The sequence below is a fragment of the Barbatula barbatula genome, assembly GCF_947034865.1.
Source record: "Barbatula barbatula genome assembly, chromosome: 2".
Taxonomy (NCBI): Eukaryota; Metazoa; Chordata; class Actinopteri; order Cypriniformes; family Nemacheilidae; genus Barbatula; species Barbatula barbatula.
Window position 1 is genome coordinate 18,403,690 of NC_136767.1, and position 18,701 is coordinate 18,422,390.

The 18,701-nt window shown below is 36.8% G+C and overlaps 2 protein-coding genes across 8 annotated transcripts; both read left to right on the top strand.

Moving 5' to 3' along the window:
* The first annotated feature begins 1,448 nt into the window (after window positions 1-1,448).
* Window positions 1,449-11,323, top strand: dab2 (DAB adaptor protein 2). 7 transcript variants are annotated; one of them, XM_079449493.1, is made up of 16 exons: window positions 1,449-1,654; window positions 1,825-1,867; window positions 4,579-4,846; window positions 4,961-5,100; window positions 5,527-5,625; window positions 5,743-5,874; window positions 6,052-6,135; window positions 6,501-6,527; window positions 6,610-6,660; window positions 6,756-6,818; window positions 7,452-8,027; window positions 9,014-9,149; window positions 9,547-10,188; window positions 10,274-10,467; window positions 10,710-10,802; window positions 10,923-11,323. In XM_079449493.1, exons 3-15 carry the CDS (start codon window positions 4,702-4,704, stop codon window positions 10,782-10,784), a joined length of 2,364 nt encoding a protein of 787 aa, XP_079305619.1. In that variant the 5' UTR covers window positions 1,449-1,654; window positions 1,825-1,867; window positions 4,579-4,701; the 3' UTR covers window positions 10,785-10,802; window positions 10,923-11,323. The 7 variants fall into 7 exon arrangements, with proteins under 7 accessions (XP_079305619.1, XP_079305618.1, XP_079305621.1 ...); XM_079449492.1 differs by having other exon boundaries at window positions 1,481-1,867; XM_079449495.1 differs by lacking the exon at window positions 1,449-1,654 and having other exon boundaries at window positions 1,666-1,867; window positions 7,452-7,631.
* Window positions 11,324-12,036: 713 nt separating this feature from the next.
* hspb15 (heat shock protein, alpha-crystallin-related, b15) lies at window positions 12,037-12,622 on the top strand (the record flags this gene model as incomplete). The annotated part of the gene is made up of 3 exons (XM_079471305.1): window positions 12,037-12,193; window positions 12,254-12,317; window positions 12,469-12,622. 3 exons carry the CDS (start codon window positions 12,037-12,039, stop codon window positions 12,620-12,622), a joined length of 375 nt encoding a protein of 124 aa, XP_079327431.1.
* Window positions 12,623-18,701: the final 6,079 nt, after the last annotated feature.

Sequence of the window (18,701 nt, forward strand, 5' to 3'; positions counted from 1 at the left end):
TTGTCATTTCGAACTTGTATGACTTTCTTCTGCAGAATAAGGAAGAAGATATTCTGAAGAAGGTTTTGACCTTCTTTTGTGTTCTTGAGAAGAAAGAGTCCTAGGTTTGGAATGACATGAGGGAGAATAAATGATTACAGATTTTTTTAAACTATCTTTATTAAAAGCATTCAAAAATGTACATGTTTCAACCCCCCTTCCTCTTTCAAGATATGTATTCTTAAAGTGAAATACCTATCATCACCAGCCAACATCATCTATGCGAAGTCAGCTGCGTTTCCTACTTTAATAAGAAAAACACCTCAAATTCAACCATGTCATAGAACAATAAAGCTCTGATAGTTTTCTTTGTGCAGGGTCAAACAGGAATGTTGGCCTGGCAGTGTGGCACTCCATGGACATAGAACCTGTCCTTTGCACTACAGCTATGTGCTGAGAACACAACTTTTTAATGTTTCAGACACTTCCCTTGACATGCTCAGGAAGGTGGAAAGGACGTGAACTGCACATAATGGAATCCTCAGTCATTTTCCTGTTGTTTAGACAATATAACTGGTAGAAAACTTTTCTCTAAAAAAGTCTAATAGTAATCCCAAACATTGAAGTCTTCACTAATTTTCTCTGCATATTTGGGAAAATTTTGAAAAGGGGTGTGTGTCTACTTTTGGACTTTAAACTCAAAATGAACAAATGTATTGCTTTTTTTAAATTATTGAATTATTTATACTTTGTAAATAATGAATTTAAGATTTATAACTTTGGATGTTCTCAGGTCTCAAATTCCCAAATGTGAAGGAAACGATGCAGGAGGCTCTCCATGCAGTAAGCTGAATTGTCTAAATATTTTTGCCTATTTTATGTACAATAATGCTAAAATCTCGAATGATCTAAAATCATTCAAATGATTGAACACGCAAGTCTAACTTATGCATAGAGTGCAGAGAAAAGTAATAAAATATGAGTCACATCGGTTGTGTTGTAATGTTACATATACTGTAAAAACCCATACTTTTGCAGAAATCTTCTGTATTCTTTTTACAGATTGACCAAGAATAATGTAAACCCCAGCCAGACGTTTTTTATTGATGTTGTTTATATATTATACATTAAAAAAGCACGTTTCCTACCCCCTTTAAACTATTCTTTCTATTATCTTTAAATTCCCTCTTTGGTTTCACAAGCATCTTTCCTTATTTCCTTTCTTATTACAGCAGTGTCAGCACACCAATGGCACAAAGGAAGGAAGGATGAACAAAAGGCTTAATTCCTTTCCTGGTTTTCAAACATGCCCCAATGAACACAAGTTCTGTATACAACGTTTTATATTAAATAACTTATTTATAATTTTTCTTTATAATTTTTTTATAATATCTCTGCTGAAAAACGGACAATTTCTATAGTTCCAATTAAAAATACATGATTTAACACCAGCTCTTCACAATTAAAACCACAAAAGTTTGAAAATGTGTTTTGAGTCACAAGGATTCAATGGTGTTGTTCTACATCCTATCAACAAAACCCAACACATGTATAAACTCAAGTAATGCTTTTCCAGTTATCAAATCCCTTTACATCCCGATTAAAATCCGAAGCAGGTGACACCACTGTCGGGTTGTAAGGTACCAGTTGGAGAGGTTATAAAGGTTGAGTAAAGGTGGGTTCAATCCGGTACCTGTGGGTGGCGCTCGAGTCTCAGTCAGTTGTCGTTCTGAAACTCGAGCAGCTCGAGGACGCTGGGAAGCGACTGTTTGGAAGCTTGTGATCTGAATTTAACGTTCATTCAAAGTGCGCAGAAGTCTCATCTGCTCTATTCTCGCTTTTCAGTCATCAGTCATCCAGGTATGGACGTCAAGAATGCATAATTGCGGTAAGCTTATATCTGGTTACTTACTCCACCAAATAGGCTAACAGGTGGCGTACCTGTATTGCGTCATTAACTTAATAATTGGTTGTATCTAACTGCTCGGCATAACTTTGTGCTTGACCTGGTGGCAATACGAAGTGATACTTTTTAAAGGGTGAAAAGAGATTTGAGTTGCATGGAAAACATTGCTGCTTGCATGTGTTTATTGTAATTTGAACCTGACCGCGTGCTTTATTTAAAATAAACAAATTGACTTTACAAAAGAAGTTACAACCTGTTTATCATATTAAACAATTAAGTGGAGTCGAGTTTTATTTAGTCTAATAATGAAATAAATTAAATTCTGAAATTTGTGCTTTTTAATAGGCAATCGTTTCAACTAGTCAACAAAAAACCTTCTCATTTTATTATAAACAAGTGAGATTCCCTATCTACTTCGATGTAGTGTCTTTATTAATGAATTCGTATTTATTCCAGCATGTGCCATTCTGCAAGTGCTCATAAGGAAATTAGTGATGTATTGAACCTCACAGCAGACTTTTTTTGGCAAAATCACATTTTACTCATGGTTATAATGTAACGACTTGTTTTACGTGCTTGAAAGATTGCTGATGCAAAATGACCTACTGAGTTTATGAACACCCTCAAATGTTGCTGAGTCCTCTGGTTTAATGAAATTTTAACTGTTGTGACTTTCGGCTCCATTTAAGTTACTGAACAGCCAGGATAGTACTCATCTCAGTGCAAACAAGTTGGGTATATTGGGTGTTTTAGTATACATATTCAGTTTTGTTCATCTCAAAAGATCCAATCTTAAAAAAATGAATCTAAAAACAAACAAATTGTACATGCACTAATTCACCATCCCTTGTCTTTTACATTGCCACTATTGGTTTAATGTGTAATGATGATTTCTGGATTTATTTGTCGGAGTAATTTAGATTATCAAAATAAATTCTACAAAAAAGCTCTAAAGTGTCTAGAGTGAAGTACAATTGAAAATATATTTAACATCAGTCACATTATGCATGCTTTGGCGATAAACCATGTCAGTGGTTTTATCAAGGCCTATTTGAACTTTCTCGTCTGATCAGCTGTGACTGTAGGATATTTCATCAAATCATATTGTTGTTTGTTGGTTTCTGTGGACAGTATGTATAAATGTAGGGAGTTATTTCAACCTTCTAAATTCACATTTAAAAGTAGCTTTAGAAAACCTGCACCCAACAGCAAAAAAGGTTCACAAAACCATAAAACCTTTCTCAGCCTTTTATGTTGTGTAGGAGTGAGAAGGCATGTAGTTTACCTTAGGTGCTTGTTAAAGACTGTATATTTCATGCAGCTGTGTTCTTGCACAAGACTCTTGTCTTCACTAGTCACACTTGTTTTATGGGTGCATTTTTCACTGTATGACCTGGGACACAAGCCAATAATCAGTTATCGTACAGCAATCTTGCCACTGTTTTCCGCTGTAATAAAATCTCATCTGATAAGCTTTGTTTATATCTTTGCTAGAATTGCATTCGGATGTCGCTGTCAGCTGTTGAGTGCCATTAAACATTTTTCTCCTGACTTATATGATACAGTGATAAAATTATGAAATTCATGTAAATGAGACTTCTAATGTCCCATTTATACATTTCTGTTCAATTTAGTGTTCAATTTTATTTCTGTGTTTGCCTGTTGTTATATTTATTTCCTTGTATTGTCATAGTTTATAGTGAAGGATTAAAAAGGCCAAAAATGTCATATGACCTTGTAGAACTTTGGGTTAATCATGAAGCTTTAATGCTGCAAATAAATTTGAGTCTGTCATGTAATTGCAATGTTGTATCTCAGTGTGAACATTAATTGAAAAAAACATATTGTAATCTCCACTTTTACTTTTGTCAAAATTTAAATAGCTAGATGTTCTGACAAAAAGACTTTCAGGAGAACGACTGGGTAGGGTTGAGAATCATGGGATTGGATTTGTGTTTTTGCCTGATGGGCAGGTGGAATAAGATTAACAAATTTTAATTGTTCAACCTTTGATCATCTCACCTTTGCTCTGTCGCTCGCACTTACTTTCCACTTCATACTGAGAAATGCACAGCTAAACATCTTTAGGCTGCTGGTAAGCTACATCTTTCTGACCATTTAAACAAATCCTATTTTAAATCATTCTTAAATTAGCTTAACTACAAAAAAAGTTATTCATCTGTTGGGTGATCTTGTTCAATGTTTTGATTAAAATGAATCACTTTATGCTATAAGATCGTGTTTGTTTTTATGTGTTGACTACTGGTTATGTATAGAAATGTATGATATGTTTGTTACATTAAGAAAGTGAGAAATGGGCGTATAGATTGTAGTATTCTTTCTGCAGAATCATGTGCCGGTTTTCCCTCTTAATTACATTTTCCTATAAATTTCGTGTTTAAGCATTGGAGAATGTTTAATTTTTGTTGCATTTGCCTACAAAGCAGGAAGTGTTTTTCTGCTGACACTTTTCCTCTCTTTCCTCTGACTTTCTATCAGTGAAAGAGCCTATGACCCATGTAAAACAAGTCGACAAAGTTTTGTGTGTTACAGACAGCAAAGGTCATTTGTACATATACTGTCTAGAGATGTTGTTTGTTTGTAATGAAGTCTTAAAAACATGAGTAAAAGATCATTGTCACATTTCTTTATGCTCTTACAAGTACTTTTGGTCTCTTCTCTCCATTGTCTAGGCACAGTGCTGAGAATGTGCATTTGCTAAACATCCTACCTACGTGCTTCACCCCGTCCTTAGTCTCTCTGGCTGGGTTTTGTCCCAAGTTTTGCTTTCATTTACCTGTACCAAAGCACCCACGATGTCACAACCATCTGAGGCCGAGCCTGCTCCTGCAGTACCTGCTACCCCAGCAGAATCTGAACCAACACCATCCATCTCGACAACTGACACAACAACCTCTGCACCTGTGACTAAGACTTCATTCTGGAGGGATAGAAAAAAAGGTGTCTGTCATCTTCTCTTGTGTATTCTTTGTGTATTTTTTGTATCATGCTGATGTCTACAGTAAACATACAGAAATCTATTTGTAGTGTGAGCTTATCTTTTTCTCTCCACAGTCCCAGAGAAAACCGATGACTTCCTGCTGGCCAGGTTTCAAGGAGATGGAGTGAGGTATAAAGCCAAGCTTATTGGTGTGGATGATGTCGCAGAAGCAAGAGGAGATCAAATGTGTCAGGATTCCATGATGAAGCTAAAGGTGATGATGCAAAATGGCTACTTTCACTTGTGTTGTTTTATTTGACCCTTTTGGGGTGGTATCCTCTAATGGGGATTCAGGCTAGTCCTAGACTAAAATTTATGTTAGAGCTGTCTAAATTGAAAACCCCTTGCACTGACATATCTTAAAATGTATTTCATAATTTTTTTGTCTCAAATTGGTCACGAGTAATGTTTATTTATAAGGCATGTTCGTAATAACTAATTAAAAACCCTAATTTAACTAAGGTTTAGTCCTGGTTTAAGATAATCCCTGTCCGGGAAACCGCCCCTAAAACCTTTACTCTAAATCAAGTTTGCTTTGACCTCTTGAACAACCACCCGTTTATATTTGGCAGATGAGATTTTCTTTTATTGAAGCATTTATATACATGTATACATATGTAGTTTATAAATATGTTTACAGGGCATGGCAATAGCTGCTCGTTCTCAAGGCAAACACAAGCAAAGAATCTGGGTGAACATCTCTCTAACAGGAATCAAAATTGTGGATGAGAAAACTGGGGTGAGTACTAAGTAGTTAATGCTGTTTGTTAACACCATCATATCGTTAAAATCCATATATTGTGAACATGGATTTTCATGTATGGAACTTTATGACCAAGCTTCTCTTGACCCTCAGGTGATTGAGCATGAACATGTTGTGAATAAGATCTCGTTCATAGCTCGTGATGTCACTGATAACCGGGCCTTTGGGTACGTGTGTGGAGCAGAAGGCCAGCATCAGTTCTTTGCTATCAAGGCAGCTCAACAGGTTAAAGTGACACAAATATAAAATCTTTCATATACAAATAATGTGATGTGGTACTAGAGGTTTACCTGAACTATTGAAGAAACTTTCAGTATTTTGCAAGTTGAAAGTTCAAAATACCTTTTAATTGTAATTTCAAAATAGTTGGCATGTTCTCTATTGCTTTTAATCCTTCTACAGGCTGAACCTCTGGTCAGTGATTTGAAGGATCTGTTTCAGCTGATCTTTAACATGCGGAAGAAAGAGCAAGAGGCTGCACAGAAGGTTCTGTAGATTCTGTGGCGTTCTGGCCATATGATTTTATTGGGGTTATTTTGTACCGCATGTTAAAATTGAGTGTAAAATAAGCTAGAGGGTTACCAAAAGTATTTTTTGTCAAACTACATGGCAGTTACCATTATTAATTCATATTATTTTGGCATAATAATTCAAGTATTTTATTGAACTTGTTTCCTTTTATTGAATTTGGCTTCCAAGCTTTTTATTGTTCCAGAAGTCATCTTATTTTAGATAAGGTCTAAAATAATAGATAATTAGATAATTTTTTTGTAATGAACTTTTATGTAGTTTATATCTCTATAGATGATGTCACTGTGGCAAGATACTAAATTTATCATCATTTTTTGCAGGGTGAAGCCAATAACACTGTGATTGAGGTAGGTAGCTCTTTAGTAGTCATAAACTCTTTTTTGTCTGTTCCTTAGTTAATTTTCCTTAGTTTAAATTTTTGGTCAATAGAATGGTGGTGATGCTTTACTCACCTTTGATGGCAAAGACAATACTGTAAAGGTAAGTGGACATAAAACACATACTGTAGAGATGCATATACAAACACACACACACACACACACACCATCTCATCTTAAACACTGAATGTTTTTCAGACTGTGGAACAGATGGACCTGTTTGGAGATATGTCCACCCCACCTGACATTCACTCTCCTACGGTAACCTTGATTATTCAATGAAACCCTATAAAAAAAAATGATATATTTTATTTATTGGACTAACAATTATATTATCTTTTGTTGAGCTTTTAGTTCTAAACATGCCACTTTGTCTTCAATTAACAAAGACAAAGCAACCCTTCACCCCTTGCTTCTCATTTAAGTGTCTCAAGTAGGAGTTGTTGCCAATGATGCATTAACTATCTTGGAAGTGGGATTTTTCCCACCACAAAGGTGGACGTAACCGTTAAAAAGTATTTAGTAACATTAATGTAAACAATGATTTTGATGCATTTATGATTAACATTAAAAGGGCAGTGTTCCATACATTATTTGTGGGTTAAAGGGAAAATTATTGAATTTTCAAGAGCATGTGAAGTCCACATAGATAATCAATCAAACTCAAATGCTAATGTTGTGTTATTTATTAATGCATCTGGCCAGTAGATGGCCCCCAAACCTAAGGATTTGAAATTTAAGAACCCATTACATGCTATTACTTGTACTCTTCATGTCATGCTTACCTCTTTATTCCTCATTACAGAAAGTATTTTGTTTGAATGTGATTAACAGTTTCAGTCTCACCTCATCTGTCTTTTTCATCTCATATTTTTATTTTCCTCTGAAAATCAGCCTGACGGTGTCCTGCTGCTTAGCTTTTCTGTTGCCATTGAGGACAATCCTTTCATCTCATACCAATCTACCCTCTGCAATACACCTGTAGATGGACCCCTAACGCCAACATCTGATTTTTTCACTGCTCCCAATCCAGATCCCTTCTGTGATGATTCATTTACTGTCTTCAGTGATCAGGCAAATTCTTTGTTTTCCTCTGATAAAGATTCTGGTTTTTCTAGTTTCATTTTGAATGGACCAGAATCAATTTTGGCTAAAGACTGCACTTCAGACATTAAGCACCTTAATGGATTGACACGCAATACTCTAAATGCGCAAAAACACAAAAACAATCCCAACTTTAGCCTAAATCCTTTTCGCAGTACCTCATTAAACAACCCAACCATTTTAAATGGATTATTCAAATCCGGTCCCTCAGTCCTTCACAGTCCCCTTTTGTGTAACGGAGCAAGTGAATCAGTCCCATTGTTTCAAACCTCGCCCATGAGTAAAGATGCTCAAAATGGAGGGTTGATGGTCCTCAGCCCTCCGCCTCAAAGCTTGAAGTGTGGAAACATTCGGAGAAGAGAGAAGGTGAATATTTAAAAGTAGAAACAGAAGTTTTACTGCAAAGCCAAAAGTCAAGAGAGACTACAAGGACTGTGCTGTGCACCAAAAATTAATACAACCAGATATTACTTGAACATTCTTCTGGGTTTGTATATTTAAAATCAATAAATTAAAAAAATTAAGTATAACTTGTACTTAAGTGTGAAGATGTTGTCAGATACATTTATTTTATTATTGCATTGATATTATAAGAGAAGTACTAAAGCTGGAGTGTAATCATGTGATTGATTCAATGTTATGATTCAAAAGGACCTTGTAGTTTGTCTTAAGCTGAATGTATCTTGTTTTTGTATCAGGTGTTGGGTTTTTCGTCACAATGTAAATAGTTTAACTTTAAAATCATATTTCTAAACTAATTTAAGGTTTCAGTAGTGTTTAACATAACTAATCTTATTAATATATATATAATATTTAAAATATAATAAAACATGGTATATCTTATAATAATATTACAAATATTTCTTTTTAAATTGTATTTTTTTTAAGTATTGTAACAACCTGTATATACACTGGTAGACAATACATACAGAACTTAAGAACCCCCTCCAATTCACTCACGAACATCCAGGGGTTTGCGAACCCCAGTATGGGAAAAACTGGTTTAGAGAAATGGTATTGCTCTTTTCCCTGCTAACACAAACTATGCATCATCTGTATCTGCGTCATAGTAAAGGTCTGAATTTCTGGTTTTTGTTTTAATATTTTATAGTAAATTATATATTTTATTTCAGTGTTCACAGTGCAGTACTTGACAATGACAATCAGTCACATTTTCCTCTGATCATGCACCTCTTGTAAAACGTTGGAACTATTGGCTGATTTATTTTTGTTTTCATGTGCCTCCATTTTAATGTGAATTAGAAGTATTTTGTGAAGTAGCTTCTATTTATATATTTTTTTCATGAGATTACTGAAAATGTAAAATCTAAAATAACACTGTGCCTTCCCAGTCACCTGGAAATGACCTGTTTGGAGCTGAGCTCTTTGCTCCGCCTACCCAAAATGAGACTCTGCCCTCAAACCAAAACTCGCCTATTCCACCTGACCTATTCAACGCCACATCGACCTCCAACATCTCTGGTCTTGGTAAAACTGACAAGCTCATTCAGTTAGTGTTAGCTTTAAAGGGACGATTCACCCCAAAAATATTTATCTGCCCTCATGTCATTCTAAACCTGTTTATGACCATTTATTCTGTGAAACACGAAGCTATTTTGAGAGATGTCTCAGTGGTTTTGTCCATACAGTGGATGTCAATGGGGCCCAATGTTGTTTGGTCACCAGTGTTCTTTATTATTTAATTTTTTCTTCTGTGGAGATAGAAAGTCTTATAGGCTAGAAATGACATGATGGTGTATAAATGATACAAATCTTGAATTTCTGGGTGAAATATCCCTTTAATACACTGCAATTCAAACACTTCAAACAGGATTTCAACTAATTTGTTTTCAATGTGGTATTCTCTTTTTTTGGTATTCTGTAGGTTCGTTGTCTCTCGGCCCTGCTTCGGTCACTCAGACTCATGGAACAACCTCGTCTCCATGGGGTCAGACACCCATGATGTTTCCTCCCCAGGGTGGCATTCCTCTTATAACAGTTCCAGGGACACAACCTTACTCTCAGCCACCTGCCTTTGGGGGTCTGCCGGCACCAGCTTGGGGGCAACAAGCAGCTTCACCTTTTGGTGCACCAGCTGTCACACAAGCTTGGGGTCAACCAGGAACCATAGCCCCAGCTGGAACCTGGCCTAACTCTGGGCCTATGGCCCACCCATTCCCATCAAACCAGTTTCCTCCCATTATGGCTCCTAGTGCGATGATGAGTGGCCATCAGGGTGCACTTATTCCCCCTCGTCCTCCACCCCGTCCTCCTGTGAAAGAAGAACCGGCACCGGTTAAAAGTGCCTTCATGGCCCTAGACCCTTTTGGGGAGAAAGAAAAGAAGACTGGGAAAGATATGTTCAAAGATTTCCAGATGGCCAAGCCTCAAAAAATTGAACAAGGAAATGGAACAAGCACCACCAATGGTTCCTTTGACCAGTACTTTTCCAGTAAGGTTGGCTTGGCTCAGGAGGTGGCAGACCATGATGACTTTTACATTAACCAAATCCCAGTTAGCTCAAATGGTATACATTTAAATCTAAAATGTGTTTTATGCTGTGTGGCATACAGTTTTGATAACTACATTTAAATCTGTCATCTTGTCTCCAGGGCCCTCCACACTGGATTCTCTGCAGTCCTTTCCTTCTGTTGCACTAAATCCAGCTCCAGCGGCAGATCTTTTGGATGCTGCCTTCACTCCTTATCTGGACCCTGCACCCACAAACTTAACTCCTGCAGCAGGCTCAAACATTTTTGATGACACTTTTGGAAACGACCCATTTGGAGCACCGCCCATGAAGACAGTATGTGCATTCACCTTTTTTAAGCTCACTTTCTAAAGTATTCGATTGGCAACACAAAGAGCACAAGTTCGATTTGAGGGAACACATATATCGATGAAATGCATTGATTAAATGCACTTCAAGTAAATTTGGAATAAAGCATCTGTCAAATGCATTTGACACAATTTTTATTACTTTATTCTTTGATTATCATTAGTATTTTGTAAAATGTAATGCGTTACTATGCCCTTTATCTGTCACAGAGCACTCCCGCCACGCAGGCTGGTACCCCTGCAAGTGTTTTTGGAGATCCTTTTGGGGGAAATCCTTTCGCCTGAGAAACTTCGGTGCTTATGGTGAGAAATCACATGTACTTCTCTCTCACTGAAGTGATGTCTTCTATGTATGCATTATTTTTATGCATACAATTTTGTTGAGGTAATTCGTCTGTCCAATTGCTTGTCAATATTTCTCAGTTTCCAGTACACTCCCATTTATCTGATGCCACTAAACCTGAGGGCCACACAAGCACTGTGGAGTTGTTTTCATCATTCCACTTCATAGAAAACAACGTGAACAATCCTTTTGCCTGTATTCTGTGCTTTACGATTTTCATTCTCACTGTATATCTGCTGAAACCTCTCTTTCTGTGCTTTTATAACTGAACGCAGATTAGTTCTCCTTCTCTTTCTTCTGATGCAAATCATCCTTTCAATGGGATGCACAGTGATGTGAAAGGTTATGTTAAAGTGTCTCAAAGGAAGGAAAACAAAAGAATGTTGGATGGTTTTTTGTATACGAATATCCTAAGCATTTATGATGAAGTCAAATGTTTTGCCATAATGATTTTTCATTAAAGAAACTGACCGATTCTGTGACTGTGTCTGCGAGTTTTGTATTTACACAAACCTTCATATTTTGTTGAATTTAGTATTTTTTCAAGTTGTAAAATCAATTGTTACATCACATCATAGTATAGATTTTATGTGGCTTAAAATGTTGTTAACAAAGCAGAGGGACTTTCAAGGCAGACACAAAGGTTCTACGTACATACTTTTCTACAACAAAGTTTGTTACCATGGTATACAAGAGTTCCAAGATGTGACTAGACTATAGAGTCCACGAATAAAACAACACCGTTGCCAATGTACCTATTGTCATTCACCAAGAATTTGCCATTACCCCTTCAGCTCTATACAGACCGGTTGACATCAGATTGTACAACACTGTGGTTAATGTTTGGGATGAAGGCTAAATTGTCCCTGTATAAAAGCTGGTGAGTGCGGTGTTTCTGTAGCCTTCAATGGGTTGACAAATCCTATTTCTGTTGCTTAGTACAGTATATTCTTGTGATTTCAAAACCTAAAAACGTTTAAGTTGGGTGTAATCATGCCTCGTCCTTTATTTTGCGGGAATGGTTGCTGGAACCTGTTCGAGGAGAAGACGCAAATTAATATTTTTGACCAAAACACAGGTCTCCTGTGTTTTCTTGAACCAGATGAGGCTAGCTGGATTGATTCAGCCAGGAAAAAATTAACTGCATTATCCTGGACTGCATCTTTGTGCTCGCCTCTCTTTAACACTTTGCGCATGGAGATTCTACCTACATGCATTGGACCCCAAGGACATATTTCTGATGCTACGTATAAACGGACAGAACAAAACTGGAAAGTTTGTCTCAATGTTAATCCATATTCTCTAGAGGAGATCCGCATCAAAACCAACAAGGGGTATTTGGAGATAACAGGTAAGAGAATGTTTTGTTTTGATCAAGATTGCCAGAGATTTTAAATGTGTTCCCTTAAAGGAAATCGTGAGGAAAGGCAAGAAGGCAACAGATTCATCTCCAGAAGCTTTACAAGAAAATACAAGTAATGGAAGTTTGTCTTCAATATTTTGACCTTTCATCAATTTAATGTAAATGTGAAATGGAAAGGAAAGTGCACCAAACGACACAACTTTATCTTTCCAAATTCAGTTATATTGATTCTATATCACAAATTTCCTTGTGTAATTTATTAGGCTTCCATTCGACTTGGACCTAAAACAGATCGTCACCACACTGTCTCCAGATGGCATTCTCTCAGTGGAGGCGCCATTAACTGGATCTGAAGTTGCCCTCCTTGAAGAGACTGTCTTCCCTATTTACATGATGGACAAACCTGGGTTCCACTAGAGTAACATCCATTTTCTAACCTTGTTGCATAGTACATTTTCTTAACTGACTTCTGTTCAAAGTAATAATGGGTTTTTAAAACACATATTTTGTGGCGATAATGTTAAATTTGTGTCTTAATACTAGCTTTCATAGAACATTGTAAAAAGTTAATGTTCTGACGTGAACTCTGTTAGTTTGGTTGAAATATTTTGCCTAGCCTATTAAACAAAACATAACTTGTGGTTAAGATTTTTTATGGCTTATTGTTTCCCAAATGTTTTTTTTTAGATCAAATGAAACACTTCAAGAGTGAATGGGTGATAATGTCTAATGCTACAAAGCAATGCCAAGTTTCTGTGAGACTTTCGGTATTTGGTTTAAATTGCTGAAATAAAATTTCTATGAATAACAAATATCGAACACAATGTGTGAAACACTTTAAACACCTTTGAAAAATATTTTTCAAAAGTCTTAGACATGCTGTAAAAAGAGAGCATTTTAGGAAATCTAATCATCTAACAAAATGGAGAGGATTGGGTGACATCCTGTAGGTGGTGGTGCTGGTACACAGAAATGGAGTGGATAGACGCTCTGTACTCTGTACTATGCCATGGCTGCTGTAAGGCAATTCTCCAATCACAGCAAAAATGGCACGAGGAAGAAAATTAATTGACAGCCTGTCCGGTAATCTTCAAGTGTACACAAAAGTACTCTTGTTGGGAACCTTATTTACTTTAAGGGAACTACTCATTTACTTCTTTCCCACCAATTTAATATTATCTTTGTAAAGTTTCTTTACAGTTCTGTAAAGTCAATTGTAACTGAAGATTGTAAAATCCACTGACATTATTGATTCCTAATATCATTACATTTAATGATACAATGGCAGAACTTGTTTTTTTTCCCTAATGATTGATGATCTCTTGCTTGTGTGGCAGCATTTCCATCTTTGGTTTCATTCTTGGGGTGAGCATATGGAGACAAGTTTTCCCTTACATCCTCAGTGACACTATTTTTGTACACGCAACATTTCATCTTCGCTTTCATCACCTTACTCAAGAACAGTCCTCCGATAACAGATGGTTTCAGTTACACTATTCCTGGTAAAGATACACTATTCCTAGTAAAGAAGAGGAACATACTGTACAGTACATAGGCTGTGATTAGCATTTTGTCCCTTCTTTTGCCATTGTATGCTTCAATTGTAAATGCTGAGTATAATAGTCCTCTATTACACAAAGACGATGTACATATGTCCATAAATGTGTATTTTTAATTGATGCTCATACATTTTTTCAAAAGTGACCGGAGTTGTGTTATCAGAAGGACGATTAACTATGATCTAAAATGTGTTATTAGAAATTGAACTATATGAGGGGTATACAATATTATGTCCAGATATATTTGCATTCGTAGTCAATTGGAGCACACTGTGGAGGCTCCAGTAGCTTTAACTAATGGTTTCACAAAATAAAACAACAATCTGATACAGTAAAATAGTGCAAGCAGCTAATCAATACTTAACTATTTAAATTCTTATTTTAATAGCAATGATTTAGTCGTGGTAGGTATTTTCAGTCACCAGTGATGGCCTGCCCAACGAGTAAGATGTATTTCACAAAGCTAGATCTATTAAAATACTTTATGTCTGTCATACATGCCAGATTAAGGCTGGAACTGGATACTTACATTTACAACATATACTGTAACACTGAGAACTGCCACTTGGCAAGATCATTTAAGTTACACAAGTGCTGTCAAATATCAGACAAGCCAAAATATTGCATGGGGACTCTCCAATTACATTATAACTCTGAAGCTGTTCAGAGAGAAGGGGGCATGTTGAAATAGTGTGAATGCCTCCAAGCACCTGGTAGGAAAGGGGGGCCTCTCTCCACAATCTGTGGTATGAGCAAGTGTAATGGGCAACTAAATATTTACAGCAAAGTAAAGCTCAGTCCAAAGTTTGTCAACTGTCAACATGTTCAAATCATGTTCATCAATTAAAATGTGGAGAAGATAAGGGGACACTTTGGCTTTGGAATTCAACTTATTCATATTTGGAATAACAAATAAGTGACACACACACACACACACACACACACACACACACACACACACAAGGGATACATCTCAGTTGATTAGTTATTATCGTACAAACAGAGGCTTATAGCCGTCAATACATGCTTTTGAACTGGTATAAAGTGGTTTGATGAAGATCAGAAAAGTTCAGTACTGCAATCGTTAGAGCCATGAGCATTGGCATCTACATTTTTATTTGAATGATGTTAGGCAAAGGTTTACCAGGCTAAGCATTCAGTGAATGTAGGTCAAATGTCACTAATGCCCTTAACTTTTATAAATAAAATATCTAGGATAATTTTATTGTGTAAATTGATTAAAAAAATAGACAAATGCAACTCTTTTAGTGACAGTTTATTCGCAGAAAATAAAAAATGGAGAAACAGTTCATAGTTCAAGAAAACAAGTTCATATTCACACATGCAATATAGCAGTAATATTTGTACATGTATTTAGGAAACGTTCAAGAATATTTTTTATGTAATGACCTGGAAAATGTTTATCAGTTTTCCTGTGTCTTGTCATGACACAAGACAGTCTTTGACATTGCTGTTGGATGACTTTGTCAATCCTGAGGTTTGCTTTTGTTGAAATTCAACAGACACTGGACTGAAATGGCCACGATACATTTAGAAATTCTGATTTGGAATCGACTCTTAATTCTTTCAGCAGCTGTATTTACATTTAGGCATTTAGCAGACGTTTTTATCCAAAGCGACATACATGAAAGAAGCAATATGTGATTTTACAATACTGTTAACAAAATTGATTTGACTGTTTCCTAGGGGAACTGCTTGAGAATGAAAAACATAGGCCCAGGAATGTTGTCTGGCTTAACAAACTCTGTAGACCGAAATTTGTTACCACCAATTGTTAGCACCATCTTCAGCTCTCTCCAAATGTAAGTCAACAAAAAAAGTATTCTTCATATATTGTATTCTATATGATTTGCTTGTGTCAAAACAAATTGCAAGAAATGTATGCACCCTGTGTACCAGAAAATCTGGTAATGGGGGCGATGCTGCAAATTGAATGTTAAAAGTCCTACAAAAATCTCCTTGACATTTAAAGGTTAGATTCAATCAAAACTAATCCTTCTGGGATCAATCCAGTGTCCATTTCAAATTTGCTGTACCGTATCAGAATACATCTGTTGACAAGTTCAAAGATAGTGTCAAGTCATCATAACGAATCAGCAGAACTTTAATTAAACACTTCATCAATGACATTGAGATGAACCGAAGAGAGCACACTCATATCACTCATATCTTCATTAAGTTACATTAGCTCCCTATGGTCGCTCGCATCAAATAGATCCTTCTCTGTATCTGTTCCACATTTGTGGAATGATCTGCCCGCTGCTACAAGATCAAGATTGATGATATACATTGTTGTGGAATTTTCTTATTCCTTAATCAAGGTGAGTCAATTTTGACAAACGCAATATACAGAGACATCAGGTACTTTGCAAAGTATTTTATTGTCGTTTAATCTGCATCATAAGCAATGAGCATGGTGCAGAGCAAAGGCCCTCTTTCCTTCTGCACCCAGAGTATATATATGATTAAAAATGTGACACCCCCTCCTTTTGCCCCCTAACAAGAATCCCAAGCTGGTTTACGAGAAGTTCCGTTATTCCAAACAGAACATCTTGGCCTCTGCTCGAGGGCAAAGGCAGAGTGGTATGACGTGTATAGAGAAAAACATGATAACAATTAAAAGAAAACATAGATAAACACTTCGTAAACATATAGACAGACACATCAAGAAGCTAGACTAGAAAATTTCCATTACAACATCAAGATTGATGATGCACCACTGGTTACCTATAAAGCGCCGCTTTATAAAAATCAACTATTAAATCTTGAGTATTGCCTATAAAGCCCTACATGGTTTATTTCCTCAGTAATTGAGTGGACTTCTTTTGTATTACAGTCCTTCACGTGCACTACGCTCTCAGGCGTCCGGTCAGTTGGTAATACCTAGAATTTCAAAATCAAGTGCAGGTGGGAGATCCTTTTGCTATCTAGCGCCTAAACTTTGGAACAGTCTTCCCCGCACTGTCCAGGAGGCAGACACACTCTGTCAGTTTAAATCTAGACTAAAGACGCATCTTTTTAATCTTGCATACACTACGCTATCATAATTAACTATTCCAAAGGTTTAGGCTGCACTACTTATATCAACCGGAACCAGGAACACTTCCAATAACAATTGATTTTTTTGTTGCATCAAAGAGTGCAGAACAGTACTATACTCTCAGCCAGTCTTGTCTCATTGTTCCAAGGTTACCCGAGTGGGCAGGACGCAGTCAAAGGTTACCAGAGCGGGAAGGACACAGTCCATGCCCAGACCTGACAAAAGCTGAGATGATAGCGCTGGATAAAGAAGGACAAGGCGACTTGACACGTCTTCGCTACAAAATTTCAGCCGCTATTTGATTATTGATGATAATCTTGAATCTTATTTTTTTATTTTTATTTTGCCTTGTTATGCAAGCACTGTCTGTTTGATATTTGACCTGTGTGTCCCTCTCCTTATCTTGGGTGTGTGGTTCTAGGTGATGGCCCCTGTGCATGTGTCTGTGTGTGTGTCTGCGTGTCTGTCTGTGTGCACGTTTGTGTGTGTGTTTGTGCGTGTTGTGTGTGTGGAGTGTTTTGTGAGTGGGTCTGTCTGTCTTCTGTGTTTTCACCTTTTTTGTTTTGATTTGCATAGCCTTATATGTTTTGCTTATAGTCAATATGTTTTTTTGTACAGCTGCTTTGTAACAATGGAAATAGTAAAAAGCGCTATATAAATGAAGTTCACTTGACTTGACTTTACTCAAATTGCTTCTATTGTTTATCTCTTTGGTAACCCGCTTTGGTTAAAAGCTCCTGCTAAATGACTAAATATAAATAAGAAAACAAACGTGTCTACACTGTTGAACCTTGTCTAATACAAATAAAACACCAAGATATTGTGTCACCATCTTTAAATAAAAGATTATCATTAAAAAATTACAATCTAATGTCTGCTGATTCACTTTAATAAGAAAGAATTTTAAAGGAGATTGATGTCCACCCAATGAATCCTCCCAAGTTTGACTAGATTGAGGGCAACCCATCTCAATGAACGCTCTGTGCTATATAACCTCAAAGAGCGCATGATGTATGTTTGTTAAGCAGAAAGTAAAACAGCATTCAAGTTCTTACGAATGTAACAAACAAGCAGTTCTTCATTGGTGTGCTGGATATTGCTGGCTTTGAGATCTTTGATATAACAATAATTATCTTATGTCCATTCAAAGTTGACTGATTCATAACAGTTTTCAGTAAATGTCTCCATTTCAACAGCATGGTGCAGCTGTGCATCAATTTCACCATCGAGAAACTGCAACAGTTTTTCAACCACCACGTTTGTGCTGGAACAAGAGTACAAAAAGGAGGGCATTGTTTGGGACTTCATTGACTTTGGCATGGACTTGGCTGCTTGCATTGAGCTCATTGAGAAGGTTTTTACTGCTTTACAATTATCTTTAAGTAAATCATATCCAACTTGTAAACTCTGCGGTATAACTAATTCTCTGCATTTATTTACAAACAGCCCATGGGTATCTTGTCCATCCTTGAAGAGGAGTGCATGTTCCCCAAGGCTTCAGACACAACGTTCAAGAACAAGCTGTATGATCAGCATCAGGCTTTGATGAAACCACAGCCTGCCAAAGGCAAGGCCACTTCTCCCTGGTTCACTATGCTGGAACTTTGGACTACAACATCCCTGGCTGGCTGGACAAGAACAAGAATCCACTGAACGAGTCTGTACCACAGCTGTATAACATGTCTTCTGTCAAACTGCTGTCTACTCTCTACCCACCTGTTATTGCGGCTAATGAAAAAATAGTGTAAGTAGAATTGTTCATACATACAGTATGTTAATCTGGTTGGCCACCTGAGGTGTAATGGTGTACTGGAGGGTATCAGAATCTGCAGAAAGGGTTTCCCCATCAGAATCCTCTATGCTGACTTCAAACCGA